A 26,953-nucleotide genomic window follows, 5' to 3' on the forward strand; every position below is an offset into this window, starting at 1 on the left:
ACCCTGAGAGAAGACGCGCAGGCGCTGCAGCCGCCACCGCCGCCACCGCCTCCGCCGCCGCCGCCGCCGCCACCACCACCTCGGCTGTAAAGGCGGAAGAGGCGGGACACCCTTCCGCAGACAGCCGCCGACCGGAAGCGGGACTCGGCTGGGCACGCCAGAGGGAGGGAGAGAGGAAGGAGGGAGAAGCCTGAGGGACGAGGGGAGGGGAAAAGGGAGGAGGGTAGAAGGGGGAGGGAGAAGGCGGACGCCCCCTGATCATTGGCCCTGTGACAACAAAGTGTGGGCCTCTGTCCCCAGAGCGTGAAGCTGCGTTGGCTCCTGCGAGGCCCCGGCTGGGTGGGGCGAAGAGGCCTCGGCCATTGCGCCACAGGCGCGTCTTCGCTCCGCTCGCGGGAGCTTCGGTTCGTACGCACCTGCCGGCTTCTCTGGTATCGTGGCGACTGCCGTTCCGGGTGGCGGGTCAGACCCGGCCGACCCGGGCCACACCCGTTAGCCCAGGAGCGGGTGGCTCCGGTGCCAGACAGGTTTTTGTTTCACCTCGAAGCCCTTTCGGAAGGGGATCGGAGCATTGAGAATGCCACAGCATGAGAGCTAGAGGCTCGTGGGATCGGCAGTATTTGCTTGAGTTGTAAAACCACGACTTTTTCTAATTCAAAAAATAAATCTCCACACAAGGTGCAAGTGTAAATATTAAGTGAGATGCATCATGGGTGACCCTTTTGTCCTCAAGAATAAATCATCTGACTTGGTTAACCCTGTTATCTTGGCTGAGATTGAGCTGTTCTCGCTTGTTTTTCCGCCATTAATAGTCTCCAAGTTACTTTGTACCGTCTTTTCTGAGTCCACGTTTATCTTTTGCACATTGATTTAAGAAGTCTTTTTTTCTTTATTTGCGATATATAAGTTTCGGGTGTACAGCATAGTGAATCACAATTTTAAAGGTTATGCTCCATTTATAGTTATTATAAAATATTGGCTATATTCCCTGTGCTGTACAGTGTAACCTTGTAGCTTATTTATACATAGTAGTTTGTACCTTTTAATCCCATATCCCTACCTTGCCCCTCCCCCTTTCCCTCTCCCCACTGGTAACAAACCAGTTTGTTTTCTATGCTATCTGTGAGTCTGTTTCTTTTTGTTGTATTCACTAGTTTGTTTAATCGTTTAAGTTCAACATATAAGCAATATTACGCAGTATTGTCTTTCTCTGTCTGACTTATTTTAATTAGCAACATACCCTCCAAGTCCATCCATGTTGTTGTAAATGGTAAAATTCCATTCTTTTTTATGGCTGAGTAGTATTCCATTTTATATATACCACCTCTTCTTTATCCATTCATGTGTTGATGGATGCTTAGGTTGTGTCTACAGCTTGGTACATAATTGTAAATAACGCTGCTATGCACATCAGCGGTGCATGTATCTTTTCAAATTAGTGTTTTCATTTTGGGGAGATATATACCCAGTAGTCATATCGTATATCTATTTTTAATTTTTTGAGAAACCTCCATGCTGTTTTCCACAGTGGATGCACGAGTTTACGTTTCCACTAACAGTGCAGGAAGCTTCCCTTTTCTCCACATCCTTGCCAACATTTGTTATTTGTGGTCTTTTTGATGATAGCCATTCTGACAGGTGTGAGGTGATAGCTCGTGGTTTTGATTTGCATTTCTCTGATGATTCACAATGTTGAACATCTTTTCATGTGCCAGTTGGCCATCTGTATGTCTTCTTTGGAAAAATGTCTTTTCAGGTCATTAAGAAGTCTTTTGTAATAAGCTGTAGCTCTTTATTTTACTTTTTTTTTTTTAAAGCTAACACCAGGAAAACATTTTAATTAAACTACAGAAACAATGGTTATAGTACAGAATATTCATGAGCAGGAAGATACACCATATTATAAGTACCTAAAAAGTTACAAGCCATCTGTTTGCTTCCTTAACATTTTCCATATTTTAAGTTCATATGTGAAGATGATCAGATTTACCATTTTGGCGGGGGAGAGGAAGAAAAATAAAAGGTGTATTTATCATCGCTAGATGTGCTCGCTGTATGCTCCGTTATTTATGTTCAAGGCCCAGGTGACTGGAAGTGCAGCTGTCAGGCATTTTAATAAACTGGACGGCCATTTGTTTCTGCTCGACAAGGCATCTTTACACACGAGCAATCAGGAGAAAACAGGAAACAGCCGAGCACTCTGCACTGCAACACGCCACCTTAACGGCTAACCAGCATTATTCAACTGCTACACAACCGCCAATTTTCAATAGCCAGTTATTTATTTTACTTTGGATAATTCAAAAAACCTCAACAAAGTATGGCATTATTATAAAATAAGATTCTGTGCAGACACTTTAACACTACCAAGTATTTAATGACCCAAGGAAATACTCATGATACAAAAAGTGACTAAATCATAATACCAAAGTAGCATAGGTATGTAGTATAAAGCCCAACTAAAAAGTAAATAGTGGTAACCTCCAGTGACCAGCTGGAGAATGTTTATTCTCTACTTTGCAATCTTGTATTTTCCAAAATTTCTGCAATAAGTATATATTTGTAAAAAAATTTTTTTAAATTATATATAGCCCACATTCAATTGGCATCTTTGAAATCCAGAGCAGAGAGTAAGTCACATCATTTGAAAAAAGTACCCAACGTTTATTTTCTTTAAGGCTTTGTCTATAGTTACTCCTTTTGGAAGGTGAGCTAAGGGAAGGGGAACTAAAAGAGTGTTTGGGCCTCATAATTTATAATTAAATGTATTTTCAAAATGACTTCAAGTCTCAGGAGGTGAGTCAATCTACTTTTTATCTGGCAGATAACTCACTTGCTTATGTGATGTCATCATCTCTCAAGTTCTTAGCACAGCACTGGTAACATAAGTATGTCTGTATGTTGTTTTGATCTATGTAAATTTCAACCTCAGGCGCAAGTGGAAAACGTTCACCTATCAAAGTTAATGGAGAAGCATTTTGCTAAGTTCCGTTGACTGGTAAATGTATATAAACAACATCAGGCATAATGCAAAAATATAAAGCATAAGGCAAGTTTTCTCTCCCCATGTCTGCCTCCATCATTATACCCACTACATGTGATGGTTCCTTAAGTGGTTTGCCGTTCCAGCATTCTGTGAGAATGGTCAATTATTTTGCTTTCAGGTTTTTATTGTTATTCTAATGATCTGAGTGATCATGATATACGTTTTCTGATATACTGTTTCCTTTTTCTGTTTTTTCTTTTTATTTATTTATTTGCAGTACGCGGGCCTCTAACTGTCATGGCCTCTCCTGTTGCGGAGCACAGGCTCCAGACGCACAGGCTCAGCGGCCATGGCTCACGGGCCCAGCCGCTCAGCAGCATGTGGGATCTTCCCGGACCGGGGCAGGAACCCGTGTCCCCTGCATCGGCAGGCGGACTCTCAACCACTGCGCCACCAGGGAAGCCCTGTTTCCTTTTTCTTTAGTACTGTTTGTTCATAGGAAAGATGATTCAACTCCTTGTCTCTTTTTTTCTTATAAAACGTCCATGTTGACTGAAATATAGACCTGTGTGTCCGGGCCCCTTGTGATTTTAGTACCCTCTAACATTTTAGCAACTGGAATCAAACAATTGAAATTCTGATTAGGCCTTGTTGGCTCACACATGTTGACCGCCTGCTCCCTGCCCAGCACCTCTCGTTCTCACGATATAATTTTTAGATGCTGAAGTACTGTTTCTTGGTCAGGCAGGAGGGGATAACTCCAGGGTCACAAGGAGAATTTATGAGTTTGTGTTGCAGAAGAAATGAATGACCTTAAGGAAGATATGACCAGCTGCTGCCGCCCAGAAGTCTGGCTGCACCAGGTGTTTTCTGAGACTGAAGAAAGATTTCCCCATCAGTTCCCTGAAGCCTCCTCTCTCTTGCCCCCTAACTGCATAAAACTCCCCACTTTAGCTTCTTTGTTAAGATGGAGCTGAGAGGTCTTGCTCTCTAGTCTTCTCACTTCGGCTAAATGGAATAAACCTTCCTCTATCCACACACACCAGTGTCTCAGTGGTTGGTTTTGGCTGCACATCGGACACCCAAGTCTGAATTTGGGAGGTTTGGCAACCCTTGTAGAACTGAAAACTTCCTTAGGTTTTTAATCTGAAACTTACCTTTTCAGATGAGGTCCAAGTAGATGAAATGACTTTCCTAGGTTCCTTGATATCCTTCCAGTTCCTTTCCATCTCCTGTGCTCTGCCATCATAGTAGCTGCTTTACCCACCTAGCTTTTTTTCACCTCCACATCATTATCTGTGTATGTGTGTTGTAGATGTGTAGTATTGCCAGAATTAATTTGTAAAAGAGCTCTAATTAATTGGCTTGAAGAAAATTAAGTGCTTATATACTCATAAATATTTTTAAAAAAACTAACCCAAATGAACTTCAAGATCACAATATCTAAGGTTAATGATTAATGCATGAAAACAAGTTTGTCAGTTTAATTAATACAGACATGTCTTTAGAGTCATCAACATTAAGTATAATACTTTTATTGTACCTAGCTAGGTTTACCAGAAGTCAAATAAGATCTTATTATTCCTGTTACAATATTTGTCAACAAGAAAAATAACTTGAATGATGAACCTTTTAAGTAAATTGAATGTAAATGAGATGACAGATTGATAGCAGATTGTAAAGTTTCTTTACCTTTTAAGTTATGTGTTATAACTTTATTAGCTTTTGAAATCTTTTATTGTTACTTTGGTTAAGCGAATAAGTATTGATCCACAATGACCTATGATCTTATTTGACTGTTTTGAAACCTTTTTGATATTTTTGAAACTTCCCAAAGATCAAATTCTAATTGAAATTTGTTTGACCTCTAGCTACCTTTGATGCTTTCTAAAGGGCCCCTGGAACACCTCAAGAGAATTGTTTTCTCTCCTTACCAAAGAATAATATTAAACTAATTGGACTTATTTGGTATGTTAAATTACATGACAAACATTGTCCAATGAGTGCTAATAAAACTTCTTAGGTTATATTGTATGGGTAAATGTCATTATTGAGAATGTCCTAGAGATTATATGAAATTTCTAAAAGTTGACTATGTCCTAGTAAAATGTTATCAGTAATAATTCTAGTTATTATCTAAATGTTGTTTGCCTCAACAATAACCAGCTTTCTTTGTCAACAGCATTGTAATCAGATCTTTGACCTTGCCTTTTTAAGTCTTTTGTCATTTATAGATAGTTATTGATGTACTCTAACGCTTTTGCAAAAGAAATGCTTTGTCTTCAAGAAGATTCATATAAAGGACTCTTTGACAAATACAGGCTTCTGATAACTTTTAGATCATACTGCTGAACTGGGTAAGAAATTAAACAATTCTAATGGAAAAGCTGATGGCTTCATAAAACTCTTAACAGAATATTAAGATCAGGGCTTAGTTACAGAAGACTGAGGGAGCTGATGAATATGGTTATAATTTTTTTTGTTTTTTTATCTGAAATATTACTGGTGTTTAATCTGTGTTTTCCAGATATAAGGAAACCCTTCCCCTCAAGCTATGATTATAACATAGCAATTTGGTAAATTATACCTTTATAAGTAGAATTGTAACATTTATCTTTTCTCTCTACCTGTTCTCTCCAGAAATTGGAGACTCTTAGGTTCCCAGCAGCCTTATCAGGTGGATAAGAAAGGCCACCTCCTGGCAGGTGCAGGAATCTCGAGATATTTTGGGGACCTTGAGAAGAGAGGAATACACTGGAGTTTATAGATGTTGCAGGCAGAATCTGATGGCAAGCCCTTGACATGGCTTTCCCGGCCTTGATGCCTTTTAAAAGTTTAATTTGAGATTCCTTATAAAAATTTCCAGCACAGCCAACTTAAAAGAGCCTATATGATCGATTACACTTGTGTAAATAATTAAGCCAAATTTATTGAAACCAGACTTATTTTGCAAATAAAGTAGTCTTAATTTGGCTACATTTGATAGAAATAACGATCATTTTAGAGAGAAAAAAAATTATGTTTCAGTGGACATTAAATTCTAGGTCTTTGAGGGCTTTTTATATTTACTACCAATGATGCGCTTTTTCAGATGGCTCCTTGTTTCTACGTTGCATTACTGTGAAGTTTGTTTCTGAAGCTTATCACAGTAATCTATCTTTGGATGAAGATCAGATGCCCCATGACCTACAACCAGAAGATTACGCATACTGGAAAAGACATCAGATAAAGGACTCTTTACAGCCAAGTTGGAGGAGGCCATATTAGGCCTTGTTTCCTGAATAAACTGCAATCCTATTTCTGACACCCAACTTTGACTAACTTAGACCAGCACTACCAGACCAGGACAAGATGAAGATGACATCTGAAGTAGACAGCTGACCCAAGATACTGGACCAGGACTGTATTTTGCTTATGAACCAAATGTATTTATTCCTTGGGCTCACTCATTTGCAAGTTTCAAAAAATTAATCTAGTTGCTGGGTTTGTGGCCAATTACCTACTTCCGGTACTCCTAGATTACCGTGGTAGTTTTCTCCTCTCCAAAGCTCTAATTGGATGGTCCTTAGAAATTTTATTTTAAAAGAAAGAAACCATGCAAGCTACCATTACTGCCAATATTACCAAGTGGGATCTTCTTACCTGGCCAATTTAATGACACCTCCTCTGAACCTGGCCATAAATACTCCTTTTCATTAGATATTAAATATTGGGTGGCTCCTAATGGGACCAATGGATTTGTGGAACAAGTTTATGGCCGTGGCTCTCCCCAGGTTGGTTGGGAAGATGCACAGTTGGTTTCTTTTGGGCTCGAGATCACCTGTGTGTAGCCTTGGACACAGCCCCTGTCAATCTGCTTTTAATGTGAGCATGCTGGGTTGCAATCAGTTTTCCAATGGTGTGACCATTTGGCCAGTGTATTCATTTCTTTACTTGGAATAGAAGATATCATTAATCACATAGTAGTTTTAACAAAATTTACTGAGCAAACTTTAAATGATAGTCATCAAGCCAATAGCGTACTCAGTTCTGAAGTCTCCATAATGAGGAAAGTGGTCTTACAAAATCACATGGTCCTTGATATTCTAACTGCTTCCCAAGGGGGAACTTGTGATATAATGCATACAGAATTTTGGGGTTTTGTTTGTTTGTTTGTTTGTTTAACATCTTTATTGGAGTATAATTGCTTTACAATGGCGTGTTAGTTTCTGCTTTATAACAAAGTGAATCAGTTATACATACACATATGTTCCCATATCTCTTCCCTCTTGCGTTTTTATACCTGATCTGTCTTCTGATGTAACTCATCTTATGATACATATGAAGAATCAAATTTCTGCTCTGAATGATCCTCTTCCCATTTTAGGGGAAGATTAGGAAAATGGTCTGATTTAGAAGGATCTTGGCTTAAACATGTACGTAATGACATCATTACTTCTACTGGCAATTTTGATTACAGTTTGTGTAACTTATAAATTGGCAGCTTCTTGCCCCTTTTGTGCTGTATATTACCTACTTCTAACAAGATAACTTCTAACAAGATATCTAGACAACTTGAAACTACTGATCACATCCACGGTTCTCAATAAATTAATGAACATGCAAAACGCACATATGAGGTAAAATTGGCATAAGTCCTATTGGACAACTTGGAATTTATTATTAGTTCTTGCCAGACACCTTACTAGTACAACCCCCTAAAAGGAAAGAAAGAACCAGGCTATTAAGACCCAACATCAAGGGACATGATAGACCCAGAGCATGTAAGCAACCACCCTGGCATCAAGGGACCAAATGTTTGATCACGTAATGCCTTCCATCAAAAGATTAATGATCAAAAAGGGGAAATTGGGCTTCCCTGGTGGCGCAGTGGTTGAGAGTCCGCCTGCCGATGCAGGGGACACGGGTTCGTGCCCCGGTCCGGGAAGATCCCACATGCCGCGGAGCGGCTGGGCCCGTGAGCCATGGCCGCTGAGCCTGCGCGTCCGGAGCCTCTGCTCCGCAACGGGAGAGGCCACAGCAGTGAGAGGCCCGCGTACCGCAAAAAAAAAAAAAAGGGGGGGGGAGATTGATGAAATAAAATTCATATTTTATGGCAAGACAAGAAAAATTTGAACATAAAATTTTTCTCTGCCTGTCTGGGCCTCCTCCCTCCCCTTCAGTGTGTGTTGTGCATCTGCATTAATCAGACTTCCTTAGGAAACAAGCTTCCCTCTTAATCTTGTGAAAGGCCAGAATGATCCACTACTCCCTTTGTACGAGCAGATCTGGATTGTATAAACTGTACATCATTTGACATATAACCCTTTGTCTCAAAAACTTATATGACTGTACTTTGACCTCTAACAGATGGAACAGTCCTCAGAGTTTTCTAAAAGATTGCCTCCCAGGTTATAATCCTCAGATTGGCTCAAATAAAATTTATCATTTTTTTCTTAGATTGACTATTGATTAATTTTTCATCTACTGTATGATAAACTTGATTTCTTGTATTTATTGCATCAGAGATTGATCCAAATTGATTTTAAAGTTGACCTTCTCCTGATTTTTATGTAGTGTATTTATTAAACTTTTTCAGTTAGGCATTTAAGAAAATCCTTTTGTTCTCACACTGAGATTCTCTGATTAACCTGAGGTCATTGGTGTTGTGATGAAGATTTTGCAAGTTCACAAATAACCACAGTCAGTAATCAGAAATACAAGTCAAGCAAGATATTTTAATGGTTAATCTCATTAGAGGAAAGACAATGACACCAAAATTCCCTAGTAGACAGTCTAAGAACTTTGTTTTGGGAAGGAAATAAGGTTTCATTTCTCATAATTCCACACTTTCTTTAAATGAAAGAACAAAACTCCAATGAGACCTCAGACTTCATAACTTCCACTGTATAGAACCTCAGTCAGTTACATACCATGGCACATAGTTTTCCATCGTTTATCTATTACAGGTGCCATCAATTATAGATAAGGTCTTCCTTTCAAATACAATGTTGCAATTTCTTGTTTGACAGCCAACTGACACATGTGTAACAGTGAAATTATTTTTTAAAGGGGAGGGGCCATGGAGGAAAGAGACTTTCCTTACTCCATGAGAAAGACAATTTGCCAACAAGCAACTGAAACATAATGAGGTCAGTGCCATATAAAATGTGTGCACAGGGACTTACAGAGCGTCTGGGGAGGTACCACACCTTATCCTCTTTATGATGTCAAAAACTAAATTGTGAGGAAATTGGTCCTAAGGTCTAAGTGATATTGTGGTTCCCTACCCAGGAGAGAAGAGAATCAAAATTAAAGGGACGTAGAGAAAGTTGAACCTTATACTACACTTATTATTAATAATTTGCAAAACCATATACCCTGGCTGATCATGTTCTTTTTCTCAAGCAAGATCTTAGCAGATTGCCATTGCCCTAGAAACAGAGATCTCTGGCTCCTTCCACTTCTGGGAGATGCCCAGTTTGTTAGCTTATGTAGTCCATTTGTCCCACTGCCTACGTGCACCAGTGCTCTATGTGGGAACCGGTGCTTAGCCTCTTTGTGAATCAAAAATGACTGACCACAGCTCTCTTGTCATGATAGCACAGACCATCTGGTGTTCTGATAAGATGAGGGCCCTTTGTCCTTGCAGAGAGCATATCTTCCCTTAGAATCAGTGATTATTGAGAGTTTTCTCTTGTTAAATCAGATACTCTGCATCTGAAACCTTCAGTGGGTACAGAGGCTTCTGCAGGGGTAGAATCACCAGGCAGGTCAATTTGCTGAGGAAGATCTGGCACAGAACACCCTGCTAAAGGAGCAACCCTTTGGGATTAGGGGTCAATAATTAAGTGCCTATAAAACACCCTGCCATTTTGACTATGCATATACCTTGTTCTCAAGGAGGAGAAAGAAATGGGAGTAAGAGTCAGAGAGACCAACACTGAGTATGTGTTTATGGTCATGGAAAACTTCTGTGAAGATTAGGAGACAGAGCAGTTGGAAGAAGGGATTATATTGCCTTTTGCAAACGTTTATCCAGTATATTCTATTCACTGTGAGGAATATGCAAGTCCTGCCTCTGAGAAGCTTACAGTCAAACTAGGGAGACAGCGTTTTACACCAATGCCGGTCAATATAAGGCAGAATGGGACAAATGGACTCCTGAAGAGAAAGAAGAAAATTATTTTATCCTTAGAGATATTTATCTCTGAAAGAGATGCTGGAAATAGTGCCAGGGAAGACTAAAGGAGGACTGATTATCTTTAAAAAAAATAATGATCTGGGAACTGCAGGGAACTGGGTTCCTGCCGTCACCTGTGGATCGGGTTGCTGTGCCTGGGACCATGCAGTCACTAGGGTTGCCCCAGCTGAAGACAGACCTCAGTGTTTGACATTCTTCATAGGTTCCTTGGGATTCATTGAATACAAATTCCAAAGGCAGACTTTAATGACATTCAGAGAAAGAAAAGAGTTTGGTGCAGTGTGCCCTATTGCCAGCAAACATGGGGCCCAGAGAAGTCACTCCGGTTTCTCTACCTGGGGGAAAAGGCTGGCCTCACTAAAAGTGACTCTAGCCCAGGACTCAAAGGCAGTAATCCATTTGAACATATATGATGGAAAGCCTGAGACCCCTTCTCCCAGGAAGTCATGAAATAACAGTGCTCTTAAACCATGTGCCCCAAAGGGCTCCCCTCCTCCAAGAAGAGAAGCCAAAGAGCTGCGATTATGGGCAAGACCCCTAACATCTGCAGCTTTCCTGTGGAAGGCATCTTTGGGTAGACATCAGCCTTGCCTGCTTTTTGGATATGTGTATCTTTAAACAATAGGAGAAACCCATTCCTTTGTCCCCAGTAAGGCAAAGATACATTCGGATTGGCTATGGCAATGGACCACCATTTCTGGCACAAGCCTGACAAATAAAAGAGATCAGAGCACAACCCCACAGTCACCCCCCAGAACACTCTGCTGAAACCATTACCCAACTGCCCATGTAGAGGCTGGCTGAGGACTGCTGGAAAACCTCAGGAGCGTTCACTGTACCGAGTAATCTCCCTTTAGATTGACAGCGGAATGCAGTGGGAAATATCTGTATGTTGATGGACAAAGCATTTGGGGAGGCTAAAGGGGCGAGGGAAGCCCTGCAACCAGCTGTGTCTCTTGGTGTCTTGCAGTTTTCATCTCACCAAGGAATCAAACTATGATGTAACTCCAAGGAAAAGCGTCTCTCATTTTGGCAGATCTGCCGTACCGCTTCTGCGTATTCACAGTCAAAAACACCGTATTTTAAAGAAAATACAAAATGCAGAAGGGAAGACTATTTTAAAGCAAACAATTTTAAGTAAAAAGAAAGTTGAATACTCATTTTAAATGATTTTAATTTGATGAATATTATGTTCCAACTCAAAAAAGAATATTGCACAATGCTTTCATATCACAATTGTTATCGTTCTCACTCTGGTGAGATTTTGATAAACACAGTCGGCTTTGGAAATAATACAGAAAATGTCTTAATTGGTTAAATAATTTCAATAGCCTGTGAAGAACTGAAAGTAGGATATTACATTCATAGAAAAAACAAGTACATATCCATAAATTCACTCGGCTGTAGTGAAAAATAATAAACTTCTCATGGATTCAACAAAGCTTAAAGGAAACAAAATTGAGAATGCTGTGAAAATAGAATGTAGCTCCAAAATTTTTCAATGCAATCTTTTGCTTTTGAAAATCCATTAAACCTTGCAAGACTTCTAAGAATACCTGATCACATTGTAAGTCTCTTACATTGGAAGAGCTAACATCTGATATTTTTAAAGCAAAATCTAAAGAAATACAGATCTGAATTGTTAAAATAACAAAATCTGTGAATGGTGAGGTAAAATTACCCAAATAACATAAACAAACAAAAAGAAAACAACACCAGAAAATAAATGAATCATGTCATGGCACCTATAAATATTTCTGTGTAAATTTATGAATCTATGGCATTTTCCCTAAGTAACAAACACAGTTTTCATCATTTAGTTATGGAGTAAATGCTGAAAATTTAAGAAAATAAAATTTTAGTGGTCACTAAGCAAAATTAATTCCATGAAACTCTCCCAATTTTTATGAATTTGTTACAACAATTTTTGTCATTTTTCCTTTTTGCCTTCTCATTAGTATTTTTAGCAGAGGCGTAAATGTGGGAGTCCGGAGGGGCGTATAGGCCTCAGATGCCAGATATGCTTTTTTTTAAACTTCCATCTTGCATTTTTGTTGTTTTTAGAATTGTTGCTCATCAAATTCATGAACACACCCTACTTTTGCTATGTTTTTTATTTATTTCCAGGAAAATTCAACCACAGTATAAATAGAAAAGGCACAAACATATTAAAGGCATTGTCTGATACACCATTTACTCCTCGTCACTGGTTTTTAGAAGCTGTGAATTATTTCAATAGTGTTGGTGTCTCTGTTAATGTTTAAGCTAGATATTCCACACCATGATTTTTTTTCAAATGGTTGTCCTAAGATGCAGTTCATTCTGCACATTTTGTGGCCATTCCAGGCATCTAATATCTGGAATATTTCCTCTACCACTAACTTCATCACACCCTAATATTTTATGACATACTTGAAAAAAAATCTTTGTAGAATATACCCTCAAAAAACATTCTCTTCTCAAAAAGAAAAGGGCAACATAATGGATTAGTTCAATTATATGCCTTAACCTGGAAACACTGATTATGACTATATTTCAGAAAACCTAATTATTCCATTCAAAACTGATTCTCATTCATACTGATGATTGGAGATTTCCTTATAATAAAAGATATAGAAATCATGTGAGTCTGGGATGGTGCCAGGGTTGCACATGGGGGGCAATTTTTTCAATTGGATGTTGATATTGGAATATGACTATTTATGATCTTGTTTGTTTATTCATTAGATAAGGATACGACTATTTGCTGTTTTCTATTTTCTGTTAATTTTTAATATTCTATTATTTTATTTCAAGACAATTTTTTTATTAATTTAGGTTAATTTTACTCATCTGTCACTCAGATTCCATTAGAGTTTAAAGAAAGGACTTAACCATAGCAGAGGCAGAAAAGAGCTCTGTATCCATCTGAATGACTTGGATCACACCGTCACCCTCACTCTGCTTTGCAAGTACCAAATTTCATTATAAATGCAGGAGAAATAAAAACTTTCGATCCAAATGTATATAAATTATTTGTAATATTTTAAATTAAAGTCAAGGAGTATTTAAAGTTTTATCCTCTAGCCTGTTCACTCTTAGTGCAATAAAATTCCCACATGTTCAGAAAGTTATTTGTGTCAGACGCTAGTTTGTGATATATCGGAATATTTTTGCCATCAGAAGTATAAGCATTGGCAAACAGGGAACTTAACTGTGAGTCAAAAAATACAACAATACTAAATAAAACCCTTTTCTCATAGAAATCGTCTTTACAGTTCAGAAACGTTTTCAGAAATCAAAAGCCATAACAATTTTTTAAATCTTCACACATACACACTCTAGTTTTCTTAATCAGTAACGAAAGGCTTGCAGGTCTGTGATGCATTCACAATCATTCATGCTAGGACAAACCTACTGTAGCATTTCTTTTACTTACAAAAATCAAAACTAATTTTATATAAAATATAGTTATTTAATTTATAATAGCTACTGAATATGATTTGCTAATTCCACAAGGTATACCCTAAAACCTAATGTTTCTGTTCCAGAGATGAAGTGTGGATTTCCCTCTTGGCCTTAGGAACCTGGATAAAGCTGTGGACTGGAGAAATGGGCCAATAGTATTACTTGTGTACTTCCTAGTTATCCTTGTGACACTCAGAAGCATTCTTTCTTAAATCTCAGTAAAGTGACATGATACATGATTTCTGCACCTAGAAAATGTGTCAACTCTTCAGTTATCTTTCAGTTATCTTTTTAAAGACCTTACTGAAAACATGTCGATATTAACAAAGTCTTTTTTTAAAAAAACCTGTACTATTAGGGTTTCAAGTAGATTTCTGATGCATATTTTCACATAAACCTAAATTCAACAGCAGGTCTGACACTGAGATTTGAGTAATGTATGTTTGCTTTGAATCTTTAAAGAACGTATTCTCTAACCTATATGTGGTTATAGATTATCCTGTCCAAATCCTAGCTATCAAGAAAAAAAAAAGTTATCTATCTTGGGATTTCTCCTACCATATTTTAAAAAGATGCTGATAGCATCTAGGTCAGTTTTTATTTTCAGGCTTTCATTTGGGTAGATTGTGAGAAATAGCCTGATATCACAGTCCTTATTATAAGTCCTGTACATATAAGTAAACAATGCAAACAGAAATATAATTGAACTGTCAGTAGAAGGTGTTCCTGTAAGTCTTACTGGTTAAACTCATACAGCTCCTTCTATTAACTTCTTCCATATGAAAACCAATTCATCCAAGGTTTTGGGCACAGAGCACTAGAAAGATCAACTTTAAAAACTGGCTTAAGTATTTAAGCTCTTAAGTCAGTGTTATTTGTTAGTGTTGTACCATGGTCAGAAGCACAGCATTGTACAAACAATAATAACACCTCTTCCAGAATCTCCTGCTTTGGATTCACCTCTTGAATTTACCCCAGGAAATATGTAGAGTGTTGTACTTTCTTTCTTTTTTTTCAGAAATAACAAATTGATGAAAGAAAATAAGTATAGGTTACCATTTTGAATGCACCACTACCAATACTTTGAAGAACTGACAGTGTATTCTACAGATACATGTGCCATAGACTATGAAAAAAGGAAACACTTTAGTAAAAAATCACATTACAAAGTGTATGATAAAAATAAATTACACAGCATGTGCCCATGGACCTGAAAGCTTTGCAAAAGGAAGAGAAATTTATTTTGACATAAAGATTGAGTTGCCCTCATGCTACGTATTTTTATATTGTCAGCAACACCATGTTCAGTTTTTACATTTGTATCCTCAAAAAAAATCACTGGAAGTAGAAAATTATTTCCAGTCATGATCAGTAGCATAGAGGACCTTAGTGATGGTGGAGAGCTGGAGAAACACCATCCATTCAACAGGGACTCAGAAGAAGTACACACACCCAGCGTGTGCTCGGTTCACCATTTCATCTGGAGTTCATACGTAACTGGTGGATGATGATGCTTTCTACAAAGAGAAGAAAGACACGGCATTTTCAATCAAACTGAGACTCAAATCAGTAGTTTATGTGAGGGTCAATACCATATCATTTCACTAAAAGACCATAGGTGTTAAACAAGAAAACAAACAAAAATAGGTTCATGAGCCCAATAGCTTCTCCCGCAAATCTTTCCTATTCTTGGGTAAGTTCTTTATATTGACATAGGAGCTTTACCCCTAAATTCTTGAAGATTTTTAGAAACCGTGTCTAATATTCTAACAATATTCGATTGATTTTCCCCAAGCAAAGCACTGAACACAAAGACAGTCATTACTATATACAAGCCCCATAGTGGAAACCAGACTGTTGCCTCGAATTTCTGTTCTGAAAGATAGTCACATACTTTTACTTGTTTATGGGTGTAGATTTGAGTTTTAATAAGGAAATATTCATTATTCCCGAGAAGTCACTAAATACAGATGACTCATTTTTGTCTCTGACTGCTGCTTTTTGCATAATTCTGCATATGCTCTTAAATCTGAATTCATTTTTATAAAAGTAAGTAAAAATAGATTCAGAAATAGCAATTAGAACAGTACCAGCCACAATGAGTAATATTTATATTTATTTGATTGATTTCACTTTTAACCTTTATGCCTTTGTGAACATTTATCATCTTTTTTTTCATTATGTCATTGAGGCCCTACTACATGCCCATCACTGTGCTGGGCATGGAACTACGTTGGTGAACAAAATGAATTAGGGCCCTGCCTTTGCTGAGATAAAGAGCAGAGGAAAGAAATAACTAAGCCTCAAATGGTTTCTCTGTCTGAAAAATGTATTACCTCCCGGTCAACTAATGTCAATGTTTATGAATAGCGTGAGGAAATTTCCACCTATTATGTTCATGTTAGTCTCAAATTCTTACTATTTACATTTTTTAACATGGATAATTAATATCTAAGTAAACATTAATTAAAGCTCATTATGTCATAGACCTAGAGGTTTACTTCACACTGACCACTAGGTGGAGATATTTCCATTCCTTCCCTTGACCTTTCCGAATTGAATTTGGGATAAAACAGGTAAAGTAAATACATAAATGTTTTATATACTTAATAATAACTAGCTATGAAGGTTTTTAAAAGCTTTTAAGACATAGGTATGATTTTTTACTGTACCAGAAACCCATAAAAATCATTGTCTCGTTTTATCTTTGGAAAATTGTTCTAGCCTCAAATTTTTTCAGGGCCTAAAATTGTATCAAAACCTTCAAGTAAAAACTAAAAACACTAAATAAAATATTATGCAGGTAAAAATCAGGGCCTCACATTAAAATGTTATTTCCCACTCAACACTTTTTCTTTTTAAAAATTTCTATAGTAGGTTTCAAAGAGGGAAAAGACGTAGGTCTCAAACCTCCTTAATAGAATTAAAGTATCTTCCCCATTTTCCTCCCTTAAGAGATCATAGGAAACATACATTTAAAAGAGTGAAGTCTAGAATTGTTCTTATTGTAGACGTAATTCAGAATGCCTGTGCCTTTGTTTCCTCATTACAAAATGAGGGTATCAGAAATCATCTCTCAAATCCCTGGCAGGGCTAATATTTTTTTACTACAGTACCTTCTTCTCTCCCCTTGAGTGTGCAAACCTCTAAATTCCTAGAGTTGCCTTCTCCTAATCCTAGCATTTTATAGTTTCCGTAATAATAATGGCTTTTCAAGATACATGCACCCCAATGTTCACTGCAGCACTATTTACAATAGCCAGGACATGGAAGCAACCTAAGTGTCCATCGACAGATGAATGGATAAAGAAGATGTGGTACATATATACAATGGACTATTTATTACTCAGCCATAAAAAGGAAAATGAAGTTGTGCCATTTGCGGCAACATGGATGGACCTAGAGACTGTCATACTGAGTGAAGTAAGTCAGACAGAGAAAGACAAGTATCATATGATATCACCTATATGTGGAATCTAAAACACTGGTTACAAACAAATTTATTTACAAAACAGAAATAAAGTCACAGATGTAGAAAATAATTTTATGGTTACCAGGGGGGAAGGGGGGAGGGAGGGATAAACTGGGAGATTGGGATTGACATATACACACAACCATATATAAAATAGATAACTAATAAGAACCTACTGTATAGCACAGGGAACTCTACTCAATACTCTGTAATGACCTATATGGGAAAAGAATCTAAAAAAGAGTGGGTATATGTATATGTATAACTGATTCTCTTTGCTGTACAGTAGAAAGTAACACAACACTGTAAGTCAACTATACTCCAATTTAGAAAAATAATAATAATAGCTTTACAGAATTAGTATTTGGTGAAAATACATATGGCAAGAGTACATACATAGAAACAATGTCTTGGTTGGACCATTACATCTTATTATTATTTTTAAGGTAGCAAACTGGTAATCCATGCATGATATATATATTAATGCTATTAATCAGATTATGTTACTAAAAAGACTATCTCAAAAATATTTGACAATGCCAAATAAGAGAGTTTATTTATTTTATTCAACTTCAATAATAAAAGATGGGGTTTAATATTTATGTACATAAAATTTACTTAAAGTAAAACAAGCCCAAGTTATTTTATTTTATAACATAGAGACATATTTCATCTTGTTTCTAAAGACAGTGAGGTAAGATCTATATGATAGTGGCTCTAGCATTTGAAACTTATTAAGCATATTTGTTAAATCTATGTTTGCTTATTATCTATGTTTTCCCCAAATCTGTAAACTGACTCAGATAAGAATCACCCAGCCAATACACAAACTTACGAGAAATAAAAAAGGTTGTTTTAAGGTATTAAATCTTGAGGTGACATTACACAGCAAAACGATCTGATGCATAAGGAGTTCATGGTTGCCAACAAAAATAATAATAAAATAAAAATGCTTTGGGGATTAATGCCATTATTTGTGCGTTTTGTTTTTTTAAAGACAGAATTCCCAAGTCCCTTCCTTTTGTTTTTTTTATGATTTAGTACAATAAAATAATGTTATAGATTTTATTGAAGTTACAAAGTCAGTGAGCAAATCTTTTTTCCATCTACTACTCTGTCTTCATTTCATCTCAGAATGAGACCCAAATAAGTCATTAGGGACCTCTAAGGTGACCTAAGTACAATCAGATGTCATTCTGTAATCTAAATTTTACTCTTTCTACAGATACCACTTTTCTGACATTAGTAATCTGTAGAATATATGAGGAAGATTGAGACCAAAGCCACACTTATTACCACCTCTATCAGAAAACTCAAAATAGCAGAGCATTTAAATTTGGGGCCCTCTGTTGTGTAGATATTTAATAACAATCTCCATTTTTCTAACTGGAAGAAGAAAAAAACCCTCTAAGTCTTAATCAGCATATGTACATGGGGACACTGGATTTTTACATATATTTTTTATATTAACATTTGACCAAGGCACTTTTTCCTCTATGTGTTTCTCTCAAGTGTTATCTTGAAGTTTTTTTTCTTGAGAAGCTTCATGTAACACATTAAATACATTGTTTTCATAATATTATTGTGAAATGAATTCATTCTTTTATTACACTAGCTATTAGATAACTTCCATGGAAAGGAAGTTTAACGGATTATCGATTCCTAATTACACTTGATTTCTGACCTTACAAAGATGACTTATTCATCCTACTTGGGTGGTATCCCCAAAACTACTGGCCAGCCAGATGACTTGAGATCCAAAGTTGTATACGTAAGACAGGATTTGGGGAGAAATCTGGGGGAGAATGTCTCTTGAGTGCTACAGTGGGGCAACCTGGTAACAAACTGGAATTCTGATTCCTCCCAGGAGAACCCCTTGGCTGTGGAGTAAGAAAGATGTATTCCCTGAAAAGTCAGTGCCTTCCCCCAGAGCAGTGCCTATGTTTATGCCCTGCCAAGCCTCAAGGGGACTCTTGAGCTCTGAATTTCAAAAATCAACTCTAGTAAATGAGACCACATCACTTTGATAGCCTCCAAATTCATATACCAAAGACAAAGCACAGCAGAAGTTCAATTTATAGCAGGACTTTGCATCTGCTTTATTCACAGGAAACTGTACACCAGCGTTACAGAAAACATTTCCTGTTGGATTCGGCATCAGTTTGGCCGGCATATGGCCTGTTCCCTGTTCCATGGCTCCTACCCCCAGGAGCTCTGCCTGGAGAGCAAGGCACTGGCTTAGGGCTCTGCCTTTCTTCCTCCACCAGCTACCAAACCCCAGCTTTGACCTTGCTGCCTGCTGGGGGGTTTATCCTCCTGCAAAAATGTCCGCATTCTCTACACCTTTCAGAAGTAGGAGTGCCTAGATATTGTTTACTTTTAAGGTTCATTTTAAGAAACTGCTTCAGTATTCAGTCCTGTTCCTATCACATTCAGACGTTAATCAGAGTTCTGATAAAACATCTGTTTTAAATAGGAAATCCAATAAACTTCCCCTGTTGATTTGGACTTGTATTCTTCTTCTGGATTCAGCTCGGCTAATTAAAAATACTCCCGCTAATCAGTTCTGTCATTTGCTTCAGGAAACTTTGGAATCAGATGATACAAACTCTCTTGAGGTTTCTCAACCACCTAAGAGTTTATTTGCTTCCTTGCAGAACATTTTCCACTCCATCATCAGGACAAATCTTCCCCTCGCCCGCCCCCCCCAGGTTGCAGGAGTTACCAATCATCGCAGTTATGATTGGTAGATTTTTTTTCAGGCAAGCTAACTGTTACCTCTCACACAGATTACGGTTCCCCAGATACAAGCAAATTGGAACTAGTTATCCCATAGATAACATTAATTATAAATAAAAACTAAATGGTGGGAAAATAGCTGAGTACCTGAGCCAAACATGCTCAGGCTCTACTTTTTAGACACAGGTGTTAGTTAGATGCTAGATGCTGAGATCAGCTTAGGTTGATCTAAGTCTACGGTGGGTCACAGGATAGCATGGAATATTACACTATGTGTGAAAATTGAGAAGGGCACTGTGTTTTTTAGATAAGGATAATGTTCATCAAATTGCTGTTTTGAGAACTTTGACACACAGGGTTTCTATGTAGAGAGCTCAATATCTCAAATCCTTTGGCAATATTATTTTGGCCCATTGAGCGGGTATTTTTAGTCTATGTATGAATATACGCTTTGCTCACTTGAAGTGGTTTACTCGTATGAAATCCTGAATAAGGTACTGGGAGAAACTGAAGCCCTGGTTTCATCATTAATAAGATAATGAGACACTCTAAGCGTTGGGGGTTTTCTTGTTTTGTTTTTGTTTTCATCTTTAATAAAAGGGATAATTATCTTCTTGACCACTAAAGTCTAGTTCATTTCTAAACAGTCCTTGGCTTTGCAATTCTGTCCATCACACGTACATAATATTAGCACAAGTAGAGAGGCCAAAACTACTTTTACCAGATAAGCAATTAATTATTAGCTCTTAGGAAAAGCATTATGGCAGACTCTTTGAAGTCGCTCACTGAACAAGAGTGAAGCGTCTCACCTTATCACTCTAAGGAGGAATGCCAGAATCATAAAGGATCATAGCTGAATGCTAAGCCATAAGCCAAGGTAAGGTGGTTTGCCAAAGGTTACACAGCCTTCCTCTGATCTCCTGGTCAGTCCTATGTCAGGAATCTAGTCCGTAGTTCAGCAATCCACCTTCTCTCCATGTTCGCCTTAATATCTATCCTCAATCTAAATCCTGCTTATGGATGGTGGTGTTTGATCCCTTAAAACAGAAGCCTCTCTGATCTATTTTAGAGGGTCCTTCATGAAACTGAAGAGCATGATAAATCACCTGGAACTTTTTCTTTCCTGAAGTGCTTTCATGCTCCTCTGGGGGAGTAAGAGAGGATGAGCCATTCGTAAATAATTCAAGTACGCTTGTGCTTCACAGGAAGCTCCCAGACCCCCTTAGCTCTCCACACGTGTGATAGCTTCAGAGGCAAGAACTCCCCAGTCCGGGTCTCCTGGCTGTTTTGCATCCATTACCTGCCACGGAGCCTTTGGAGGGACATAGCAGTAACTTACACCGTCTAGAATGGCAGCACCCGGATTTCCCCTAACTCTGCTCCCTCTTTCCCTCTGTGCTCTCACGCATGATGTGTCAGCACCCTCCTTATCATTCTCACAGGTTTGTATTGCAAACTAAGGAGGAAGCAGGAACACCTCTTTCTTCTCCAACTCCCAGCCGTCCTCTGACTGTTAGTTTTCTTTCTCTACAGTATAAGTACCAAGTTTTTTACAGCATTTGCTGTAAAAATGTAAAAAATGACAGGCTTTAAACCCTGGCTTAGATTCTGAAATAATGGCTTGTCTTGTTCATGGAGGCAAAGTTCTTAAAAGAGATTTTGAACGGAGGACAGAACCACCAGAAGGAAGTGTCAGAGGAAGGGCAACCCAGGGAGAAGAAACAAGTTGAGATAGTCAAGGGAAGGTGATCTGGCCACTGTGCGGGGCATTCTGTGGGCCTGGGGGTGGGAGTCCAGGCGAGGGGAAGGGAGGGTGGGGAGGCAGGGAGCCAGATCACAGAGCCTTGAGTGCCGCACCGGGGAGCTGGCTTTGCACGCTGTGGATAACGATTGGGAGGGCTTCAAATGGAGGAGTGAGATGATCAACTTGCACTTTGAAAAACAAAATGAAAAATGAATCAGGAAATGTTGAGGCTGGAGATTATGGGATCGGTTGGGAGAGTATTAGAGTCATCCAGATGAGAAGTAGTTAGAACCTCCACTCAGGCAGTGATGGGGAAAATGGAGATGTGGGTGCAGCTGCCTCAGGTGTCAGGGGTTTGACAGGGGTACGAGAGACTTGCTGAATGAGTCTCCTTGGTGGGCGAGGGGGAAGGAGGGGCCTGAAGTGGCTTCTGGCTTTCTTGAGTGACTGGGTAGCTCGGGACGTTCCTCCTGAGGTGGAGAATTATAGGAGAAGGAAAAAACTTGGAAGAGGGATGGAGGGGTTGTTGAGAATGGCTTTGAGACGAACTAAGTTGGAGATGTACAGTGCCACGTTGAGTGCATGGTTGGAGATAGAGGTTTGGTCGTCATCAGCATATGGGAGATAACTGAAGCCATGGGAGTGAATAAAGTAACCAGAATGAGCATGTAGTGTAGGCAAATGGCTTTTGAAAAGATAAGGAGAACAGCAACCCTTAAGATGCATGCACAAGCAACATGGATGGACCTAGAGATGCTCATACTAAGTGAAGTAAGTCAGACAGAGAGAGACAAACACCATATGATATCGCTTATATGTGGAATCTAAAATATGATGCAAATGAACTTATCGATGAAACAGAATCATGTACATAGAGAACAGACTGGTGGTTGCCAAGGGGAAGGGGGGTGGGGGAGGGATGGATTGGGAGTGTGGGATGAGCAGATGCAAATGATTATATATGGGATGGATAAACAACAAGGTCCTACTGTACAGCACAGGGAACTCTATTCAATATCCTGTGATAAACCATAATGGAAAAGAGTATTAAAAAAAGACTGTATATATATGTGTAACTGAATCACTTTGCTGTACAGCAGTAATTAACACAACATTGTAAATCAACTGTACTTCAATTAAAAAAAAATGTATGCATACAATAAGGAGCCAGCAAGGGAGACTGAGGCAGGGCAGTCAGAGAAGTTCAAGGAATCCAAAGGAGATTAGATGTCTCAGTCACAGAGGGAGAGGTGCATAGCCTCACTCTACTTTCACCCTTACAGAGATCCGGGGTTTATTCTCTGAAAAAACTGACCTAACAAGTTCTGGACCTAGGCACAAGAACGGGCTGAACGCAAGGGAGTGCCTAAACTGTGAGATTCTCCACTTCATCTCCCTGATCTGTTCCCGGAATGCAGGTAGCCTGCCTCAAGAAGGTTACTGGAGGATTTTTCTCTGTAGAAACTACTGGAAGATGCGCTTCGATAGGTAGATAGATAGATAGGTGATAGATAGATAGATGACAGATAGATAGGTAGACAGACAGACACACAGGTAAGCAAAAGAAGTAGAAGATAAGAAATCCAGGAAACAGAGGATTCAATGTAGGCAATAGGACCACAGCTGAGCAGCAGACGTAAAGGACAAGCGTTCCAGACTAAGTAGGGAAGCAGAGGGTTGAACTAGTAAGGCCTCCAGGGAAAAGTAGGAAACTGATGTGCTTAAGTGTTTGGAAAAATTACTCATAGGTGTTTGGTAGATCTATTGGGGCATCTGGAAAAAATACAGATAGATACATAGAAAAGCACGCAGACGAAAAATTAAAGCAATTATTCTTTTGAAGGGGGAACATGGTAAGAGGAAGGAAACATGATCATAGTACACGAGTCGGCTCAGCAGGGAACAATATTTAAATTCACGTCGTAAACATATGAACATGAAACATGCTGGCGGCTGGCTGCTGATTTATCAAAAAATGTGTGATGCAGTCATATTGTGAGGATGGGGAAAAGGGAAGGGAGGAGACATGTAAGAGGACTAAATTCTCAAACATCAAAACAATAATGGGAAGAAAGAGATATCCAAAATGTATCAATTTAGAGTGAGAAATAATTTTCTCTAAGGAGTAGAGCTGAGTTTGGAAAGGGGGGTGTGAGGTGATGAACAGCTGTTTTCATGTCTTTTAGCACTGGCTTGTATTTTTACTGTATATGAGTTACTTTCACAAAAATAAAGAATAATTAAAGAATCAATGGGAACAGTGGGAGTGGAGGCAGAAAAGGCCGAGCGTTGTGTCAGTGGCTCCACCGGGCAGGCAGGGAAGGGCTCAGGGCGGTAGCTATAGAGGGCTGCGTGGCTGAAGGAAAAACTGTGCTGAAACGGAAGAGGCCAGAGCATACTTACATCCTGTGTGGAGGTAACAGGTGAAAAGGAGAAGCTGAAAGAGCAGAGGGTGAGGAGATAACCAAGGATGAGACTGGAGGAGGAAGTATGGGGGAAACACTGACCATCGGCTGGGTTAGGGAGGTTTGGGAATAATGCATCCCTGTTTACTGGGAAGCCCTCTCTGTGCTCATCCTGTTACCTCTTCCTCTCTCTCTCTGCCCTCCTGCTGCCCACATAAACGTGCCCTTCTCATCTAATATCCCTGGGGTTTTCCCAATCAGGAAAGTTTTGCTCTCTCCCCAGTATTCCAAATCTATGAAAGGCATGAGAAATTCAAATCTTTGTGCATCTCCCATTCTTGGACAGGTTTTTGTTTCCCTGAAATTATACTCTTCCCACACTGCACATCAAAGCTATGTCTTCACTTGTTTCTTAAAGACATTCAACTAAGAGATCCAGTAACACCCTACCCTTAAGGAGTACACTAAAATCTCCAGACAGCCCAACTGTTCCCCGTTAACCTGTCCTCAATGAAAATATAATAAAGATGCCAGTAGAAACTGAATGACTCTGTTTAAGCAGGTGACCTAGACAGGAAAGTCATTTTCAAGAAATGATAAATACCTTCTGGGCCGTGTCCCATCTTGGAATGTTTCTGGTACCATGCATGCTACATGGCCACCCTCGTAGAATGTGGAAACAGCCAACACACAAAAATTATTCTCAGGAGGGTAAGACCAGGGCTGCCTCTGTAGCTGTGTGGATGGGGCCCTGCCTGTCCCCAGAGGGAGCCGTCACACTGAAATCTGTGGAAATGGCACCCCTCCCTCCCCAGGACGGGACCTGACAGCAGCTGTTCATAGCTGCCCTAGTGAGACCCCTGCTATTTCACTACACAGTACTGTTTCAGGACAGGGAAAAGACTCTAACTTTTTCATCCCATTCACTCTTATAAAAGCACATGAAACTGCATCTTAAAAACATGTTATACTCACACATAGAAGCCGGAGTAGGAGTGCATTGAATCCTCCATCTCCAGTCCTTGGTGGCTTTCATTTCTAATATGCAGTTTAAAACCAAGCTAGCCAATAAATGTGGCGTTGGTTCTAAAATTACAAAGGAAAACTGCCACGGCAGTCGCACTTTATCATTTCTGAAAAGCGAATATATGTCGTGCCGCCAAGTTTTCTTAGCGGTTGTCCTCTGCAGGTGGCTGTATTCCAAGATCCAGATGTATAAACATCCTGTCCACTCACGGCTAAGCTCTTACAGCCTCTCCCTGCAGATGGAATGAGCTTCCGGGCAGAACCGACATAAGCATGGTGTGAGCAGGTAAAAAAGAAAACAGCCGCAGTGACACTCGATTAGGACAAGGGTCACTGAAGAATGGCAGGTAGTATAAAACAGAACACAGTGTTTGTTCTCCTGACGCCTTCGTTTGCTCAAATACAGCATGTACAGTAACACTGAATAGCCTAAATGCCAGGGAGGCATTTGAAAAACAGTGGAGCGTCCTTGTTTCTGAAAGGGATAATGTCCACTTTACAAAAGGGGGGAAATTCCCTTTCAAAAAGACACGAGTCAGTATTCGAAATGGCAAGATCTGTTGTTTAAACTTGTTCAAAATCGTATTTCATAAAGCCTTTTTTTCTCAGACTCCCTCTCCTTCCGCCTTGAAATTCCATTATTAGGGCATGTCTCCCGTAGTTGCTCAATATTTTAAAATACATTTGCTGAGAACTGAGCTGTAGGCAACAGTGATCTGATTAAGTAAGTGTGAATATTGTGAGGGGTCTATCTCCTTCATCCACAATTTGAGCCCAAGTTCTACAAGGGACAGGAAGAACAGTGTGGAAAGAACTCAGAGGACAGTCTCTATACCATGAAGCACGGTGACTCCCGGGCTAAAAACCAAACATGTGTCTTTAAAAAAAAATCTACCTTTTACCAAATATCAGGACTATTCAATGATTCTGGAACCTTCACAATTTAGAGGTAGAAAATAGCAACCTGTAACTTAATACTCATTGTGTTATTGTGAAGTTCACCCAATTGCCTCAAAGATTTCGACAAAGGTGCTGCCTACCTGAGACCTCAGATGCTAAGCTGGGGGTTATCAGCCTTGAGCTCATTTGTGGTTATTTGACTACCAAGCACCATGTCCACGTCAACATGGTTAATCTTCTCACAGACACTGGCATTCTGCATTCACACACTCTTCATGCTTATGAAATCATGCTTAAAATTAACAATGATACAAACACAGGTAATAATAATACACTTCACCACACCACACACACACACACACACACACACACACACACACAATCATGAACTGGTTCTATACTTGCAAAGTCAAGTCCACACGTGACTGTGAAAATGTTTCAATTCAATTAAGCTATGCATGATGTCATTTTATTTCTTGGCAACAATGTATCAAAATTTACTGTTGCTATTTTCTATCCATTACAACCTCTCTTGAGCTGTAAAGGCCATTTGGCAGCTCTATTCAAACTGCTTCACAATTTAAATCAGTTGCACACTTGAATAGAGCATGAGTCTGACATTAACGGTTCTAAAATTCCAAAATCTTTACAATACACACTCACACAAATAAGTAAAACTCTGTTTTTAGTATTCCATATTTCGTTTCCATTTTATTTCACATTCAAATTGTTTCCTGAAATCGTCTCAGAGGCTTTTGTTTCTGCAAAACCTTAGAGGTCCAGGCCCTGTGATAACTAGGAGATGGGTTTTGTTTGGGGGGTTTTATTTGTTTGTTTCCAGCACATGAAGCAAATATGGAATCTGATAGAGGCAAATGACAATTGTTAACCTATTTCCTGTTTCATAAAAGAGTTTTTGAAAAATCAATTATGGTGGAACAAAGCCTATTATATTTGATTTACAATTAGGAGCCAGCTTTGGCGAGGCTGTGATCCAGCCCCCATACCTTACTGACTTAACTAATGGGTCCACTTTCTAGAAGCAAAACTG

General features: G+C 39.0%; 1 protein-coding gene across 1 annotated transcript in view; it reads right to left on the reverse strand.

The window, feature by feature from the left end:
• Positions 1-11,312: 11,312 nt before the first annotated feature.
• Positions 11,313-26,953, reverse strand: part of FILIP1 (filamin A interacting protein 1) — a 195,143-nt gene continuing 179,502 nt past the window's right edge. Inside the window, exon 7 of the mRNA XM_089921748.1 lies at positions 11,313-15,133. Within this exon, the coding sequence (XP_089777874.1) occupies positions 15,093-15,133 (41 nt within the window). The 3' untranslated portion in view covers positions 11,313-15,092. The remainder of the gene's footprint in view (positions 15,134-26,953) is intronic.

Source organism: Delphinapterus leucas, chromosome 12 (assembly GCF_059928025.1).
Source record: "Delphinapterus leucas isolate spDelLeu-1000000601 "Yukka" chromosome 12, BTC_Dleu_Yukka2, whole genome shotgun sequence".
NCBI classification, from domain to species: domain Eukaryota; kingdom Metazoa; phylum Chordata; class Mammalia; order Artiodactyla; family Monodontidae; genus Delphinapterus; species Delphinapterus leucas.